The sequence below is a fragment of the Bombus impatiens genome, unplaced genomic scaffold (assembly GCF_000188095.3).
Source record: "Bombus impatiens unplaced genomic scaffold, BIMP_2.2 scf_0317, whole genome shotgun sequence".
Lineage (NCBI taxonomy): Eukaryota > Metazoa > Arthropoda > Insecta > Hymenoptera > Apidae > Bombus > Bombus impatiens.
This window is the reverse complement of record NT_176736.1, coordinates 299,380-305,813: the sequence shown is the minus strand read 5'-3', so window position 1 is coordinate 305,813 and position 6,434 is coordinate 299,380. Positions and strand designations below refer to the sequence as shown.

General features: G+C 34.6%; 1 protein-coding gene across 4 annotated transcripts in view; it reads left to right on the top strand.

The window, feature by feature from the left end:
- LOC100744654 (RNA-binding protein 24-like) overlaps positions 1–4,958 on the top strand; it is a 29,924-nt gene extending 24,966 nt beyond the window's left edge. For 2 of the 4 annotated variants that reach the window (XM_012384910.3, XM_033320417.1), the window contains exons 6-7: positions 1–226; positions 1,855–4,958. In XM_012384910.3, coding sequence (XP_012240333.1) covers positions 1–226; positions 1,855–2,018 — 390 coding nt within the window. In that variant the 3' untranslated portion in view covers positions 2,019–4,958. Of the gene's footprint in view, positions 295–1,854 lie in introns of all 4 variants that reach the window. The other 2 variants (XM_033320418.1, XM_012384911.3) reach the window with 2 other exon arrangements.
- Positions 4,959–6,434: the final 1,476 nt, after the last annotated feature.

The window sequence follows — 6,434 nt, the reverse complement described above, 5'->3', positions numbered from 1 at the left end:
GCGGCCGCCACGTATCCGGGAACATCGTACAATTTCGCCGAGGCGTATCCTTATACCAGCGCCGCCGCGGCTGGTATGTGTTTGAAAAGTGTCCAGAGCAAGGACAGCAACGGGCTGATACACCACCACCAGCAGCACAACGGTAGCAGCCCTGCGGTGCTGGCACGCCAACGATTGGAGAAAGCTCTCCTGCCGCCCTTTCTGCCGTCCGTGCTACGTAGCAACGGTAGAAAATTATTAGAAAACCAAGCGCACCGAAAGAGAAGAAACGCAAGCGATAGAGCGAACGGAAATGTATGCGAGAGTGAGAGAGAATAAAAGAGGAATTGGATCATATCGTTCTTCTGTTTTTATCGTAGTGAAGTAGCTCTACTTCCATGAGGAATCTCTGCAAGATTCCCACAAATTTTCCAAATTAACTATCAAACTTATTCTTCAAATGTGCACAAGTTTTTACCGGGTTTCAATTAGTTTTTTTTTCTCTTTTTACAAAGTTAATCTCACATCTATTCTCGAAAAGTTAAAAAAAATAGTTCGAATTTATTAATGTTTAAAATTTGTTTATTTCTACTGTATATCTAAAAGTTTTGCAAATTCATAAAGTCGTAGTGTTTAAGGATAAAATATTTCTCTATAAATTTTGAACGCATGTGCGTATAATGTATCTTAATATCTTTTATGTTGTTCATAGAAGATTGCATGTGGAAGCTAGATTACACTTGATAAAGTTTGCGTAACAAGGTAGTTTTAGTAAAGATTAACAATACTTAAAAAGCTGCACGTGTCGACATTTTTGGCAGATTTTTTTGACTATGATGAAATTCGTGTTTTAAGGCTTCTCAAATATCTCGTTTATTGCGTCTTTCTTACTGAGAACGAACCTTAACATGATTCTTAAAAGAAATTGACACAATGAGATAAAAAATTGATCTCGTACGTTTTTAGAATTAGGGAATGATATCTTTGATATCTTTAGTGGGAATCTTGCTGAGAATATTTTTTATTCGTTTCACTTATCGCTTCTTCACATTTGTATGTTTTGTAGCTCTTTCGATTTACATCGGTTATTGGAAAGCTTTCTCAAAATTAAAGCAATGCAGTTTGCATTTACCAGGAGAACTTTCTACAGTCTGTTTTCCGAAATATGTGCTAAATGATCATTTTATTACTTTCAAGATTATTTGTTATTACTTTTATGTTATTCGTACGTTCTCAGAAATATGATCACACAAAAAGTGCTTGTACAGTTTCTTTAATTTGCGCTGGAATGTTCTGCTGTTGGTATAACAGACATGGTAAAAAGTGGAAATGCAACATTGCATGCTTATGCTGGCTTTGCATTCAACACGATCGACATGCAAATTTTGTTAATGCTCTGATGTGCTGTCTACGGTGGTGGTGGGAAAAATGTCACGATGGATGACAGTAAGCTTTTATCATGCAATGATATTGTCCTGGCAAAGAATCGAAAATGAATTTCGATAAATGTAAGACTTAATCAAAAATGAGTAAAAATTAAAGATATATTTACAATAATGATATTTTTTTAGGAAGAAGCGCGGGTAATCCTGTTATATTAAAATTCATTAAAAGACATTAAAATTCGATAATTTAATTTCTCGAAGAAAAATTAAATTGTCAATCTATGTCAACTGGTTGATTTCCTTCTAGCGAGTTATTTAGAGTGGAAAGCGTAAAAGCATATTGTAAATAGAAATGCTTTTGTGCAATATTTGAAAATATACCGTTTACATTCATATTAGTCGTAATCGGTATTGTTTTCTCAAAGGATTACCTGCGCTAAGATCTGAGAAACATCCAGGAGCTTAGAAAGCGGTTTCTTTGTTTTTGCAGCGAACGCAGCAGCAGCAAGTTACGTGACACCGTATACGTATGCAACGTTACCAGGTGCAGCAGCAGGATTACCAGCAGCAGCGGCTGCAGCTGCAACAGCGGCAGGCGCGGCCTTCCCAGGACTCCCGTATCAAACGACGCCTCAGGAAGCAAGATTGCAATAGAAGTTGGACAAATTGCTGCAAGGAAATTCGTACCGTCATCAATTGTCCCACAGGCATTAAACTCGCAACACAAAACTTGATCCTCACCGCCGTATAAACGTGTAGTCTTCATCTGCCTCTACGACGATTCAGTTCCTTCCTTATTCGAGGATCAGGCATTATTTGGTGCGGGTGTACCGCGCACGAAGGAGCCATTGTTTCAACTACTCGGAATCTAACTCCACGTTCTCACGAGTTAATTTTGGGAACGACGCCCGATGAGAGGCAGAAAACGAGGAAGCTCCGTGGATGTGATCTGTGTCATTCAGGATCGGCGGTTGGCAGTTTCTTATTAACTTAACATTTAATCTTCCCCACCTTAATCTTCCTTTCCACGTTCTCCTTTATAGGGCCAAACTTTGGCATTCTCGGCCAATGTACTTCGAGATACAAGATGATATGTAATGTTGTTAGCATTATGATTATTTATAACTAATGGAGCACGATGGGTAATAGAAGCTTTCAGTAGACGCGCGAACATTTTAGAAACGCCGGATCTTTGTACGCTTACGTACCGCTCGTACGTTAAGGAAAAATCCGAGATCGAGATCTGCGATGTTGACAGTTACAAGTAACTGAGATACGATTCGAACGACGACGATTACTCGCTATTAGGTAGAACTGAAAGACTGATCCGTATTCAGAATTGATATTGTTCGAGACATGTATTTTTACGAGATAGTAAGCGTTAATTAAATGATGATAAGTTTTGGGGGATGAAACGGTTACTTCCAGTATCGACGAATAACTTTTGGTGTTCTTCACGAATCGCTATTTCATTGCAATTGTTTATCTTACGATCCTTTAGGACTGAGAGTGATACAGATATCATTTCTGAATATTGGTCAAAAACTATAAACTTTTTACATTTAAATGAATAATTCAGTTTATTTATATTGAACTTAATGAAATATGTTTTCCACTTTATGAAAGAGGAACATCGCTCTTTTTATGGCAGACATATGAAAAATTTAGAAATAAATTTTCCACGAAACTTTAAAGTAACTCTTTATCTATTTAGATACTAAAAGAGCAATAGTTTTTCAATACACTCTCGTTCCTTTATTTTAAAGTACGTAGGGAAGTATTTCTCAATAAGTTAAGTTTGATTTTAAATTACGTCGATGTTATTATATTTTTAGCAACTCCCGCTTATGTACAAACGATACGTTGTTTTTAATTATTGTAGTAAACGAAGATTAACTTAAAATGTTAAATTTTATAAATTCGACGTCAAATGTTTGTTAAACTCTAATTTAGTAAAAACTTTTAGTTTCGTGGAATTAATTTTTTCTTCGAAAGTATTCTATTTGAAATTCGCTAAAAAGAATTTTTATCGAACAACTATTCTGAAATGAAAATTCTGTCAATAGATTCAAAAGATTCATTTGAGTAAAGCATATCAAGGGATTGTAAGTAATGACGATTGCGTTACAATTAAACCGATGTTGCCTTAGAATCGCGTGTCAGCGAAATCACCAAGTGTCTTAAGATAATGCCTTCTTTGCATAATTTATAGATGTTATTTAAATGAACAGTGAGGACCAACGGACGAACGAATCGACATTGCTGGTTATCGAATGTTGATAATCATGAAATTAAGCGAAGACGAATACTTAAAAACGAAGACGTAAAAGCACCAAAATTCCGTTGATCAACAAAAACTATTGTTTTGTACGCGAATAAATGTTGATAGAATTTTTAAATACGAATAATAGGCGTATCATTTAATTTTTAGCGCGACTTCATTTGTATACTTGCGACAATATATTTATTAACGAATTACAGTTGTTATATATTGTTACAATTTATTCTAAATACGGATCAATTTACCTAATTATTAATTCTTCAACGTTAATGTGCGCTACTACTAATTGTTTGTTGCTTAAGAAAAAATTGCAAGACACAAGGAATTCGTTCGTCCCATTTTAAAGTAATCAGGTGCCTTAATTAGCACGACCGAATAATTTTAACGGTTAAAAACTAGTCAGTGTTTCGTTAGCGAGAAACTATTCGCTAACGCGTGTACAGGGGTGAAATAAAAAATAAAAGGAGACCAAACGAGAAGATCGAAAATAAAAGAAGTAACTAGCACACAAGAAGGGAGACAGAGGATCAGGCTATGAACAATGAGGCTGTCTAGTCCTAAACCCTTCGAGATGAAGTTAATTAGATTTGTTAGAATTTTAAGTAGAGGTAATATGAAAGAAGAAATGGAGATGGTAACCAAAAGTCCTGTAAAAAGTTAGCAAAAGATGCTGTTAGGGAGGCTTAGTGTTAGGAATTAATTATTACATTAATCGTTCGATTAAGATAATAGGAAAATAAATTAATACTATTGATACATGATATTATTATTATTTTATTATTATTTTATTATTATTATTATTATTATTATAAATTGATAATTATTATTACTATTAATTATTGATAATATTATTGTCATTATCGATTACTCACTATTGTTCATGTACTTAATGACAAAGCGAACGAGATACGTGATCGTTCAAATTTACTGCGAACGGAAAAAATCTGTTGCGACGTGATGAAGAAAACCTTTAGGATTAAGCCGTGAGGAATGCGTATTTTCGTCACGGCTACCATCACACTTTCGAATATCCTATACTCTTAGGATTAACGGTTGTAATATATCGCCTGTTATCATTAATAATATTAATATTATACACCCTATTAGTAAGTTAACGAAACGAAACAGAAATAAATATGTATATCGTCTCGGAAAGAAATAAAAAGCGAATGCGTCTTGGTCTAATGATAGATCGCGACTATTGTTGTCTGTTGCTTTCGCATGTCATCTGAACTCTTTGCAAGAGACGAAACACAAACATTGATTACCGAAAAATCAGAAAAAAAAGAAATAAAATCTTAATTTTCAGAAGATTATATATTATTTAATGGTATCCTCATTGTCCAAACTTATTCCATCAGAAAGTCCTTTATGAATCGTTTGTCTTAATGATACGAAACGAATTACGGGTTTATTCGATGCTATCGTTCACCAGTTTTACGACAAATTTCCTTTTTCTCCTGTAACCAAGGCAAGTGACTTCGTCGCCTCGATGGAACCCGATCTTGTCGTTTTTCGTGGCTAAAGATAATCTTAATGGCCTTGTGGAATTGGACGCCAAGCGTCGCGGCGGGCCGCAAAAACGAGCAAAGGGGAAACCGCCCTCGACGTCTAAGTCAGACCCGCAACGACCGAACAAAAATAACCAGTTGCGCCTTTTGGCAAAATAACTCAACGATTTGGCTTCCTTCGTGAATCTTTATAAATTCGTCACTCTTTGATGTCCTGCCTTACAAAATGTCTTCAAGGAAGAAAAAGTAGAGTTCCTTTAGTTAGATTAGTAGAGTTAGTGGTGTATTTAAAAGTGATGTACATATTTGTACAATCGATTTATTTTTGTGAATTTTGTACATCTATTTTTAAGCTAATATTCCTTCAGAGGATATTCCCATTTAGTGGAGAAAAAAAATTGACGATTCCTTTACTGCATTCTTCTTAAACTGTTGTACCTCGTAAATGGTTTCCTACATTTTTACTCCTGAATTCGATAAAATGGTAAAGTTATTGCTTTAGAGGTTGCTGGATGCGAAATTTCAAATTGTGTTTAGCGAATTGGCTTCCATGATATATCAATGATTAATCAACCGATCTCTTCAAAATTTTACAAAATAGATACAGTCAAACTTGAACTTTTGTGAGGAGGTGAAAGGATTAGTTCACTGGATGATACGAAAAAAGAACTTTAAGAAGAAAATTTATATTGTAGGAATGGCGATGAAAGTAGTAAAGATCAATTTGTACAACCTTTTTATATGTGCTTGCAACGAAGAAGTACGTTTAGTAGATCCATATCAATTCTATACATGCTGAAAATTTCATCGAAATCGATTGATGCAAAAACAAGCGCCAGACGTCGAAATATGTATGGATCATTTAAATTATTATTACATTTATTATTGTTTATTTGAGTTGTGGGTTGGGTTAGAGTAATATCCACTCTACTCTAGTATCTATTCAGTACTAGTGTAATCGGCGTCATTAAGTGGCCGGCAATGTTAACAAGAAATAATTTTTAATGAATTTATTGATATAGGAAATGTTGCACTATCTCTTTGTTCGTCATGTATATAATAATGTTATAATCAGAATTAACAAATACATATGTATACATGTTCTCCTAATGAACACACGTAATCTAATGATAACCATATACCATATATATTTCCACTATATTTTTACACGTAGCATGACCTCCTGTCGATTACTTAGTTCTGTCCTGGAATTAGCCATGTTCAAGTATACTTGACAAATTTCTAAACTCGATCTCGAAAACTAAGCCGAAAATGAAA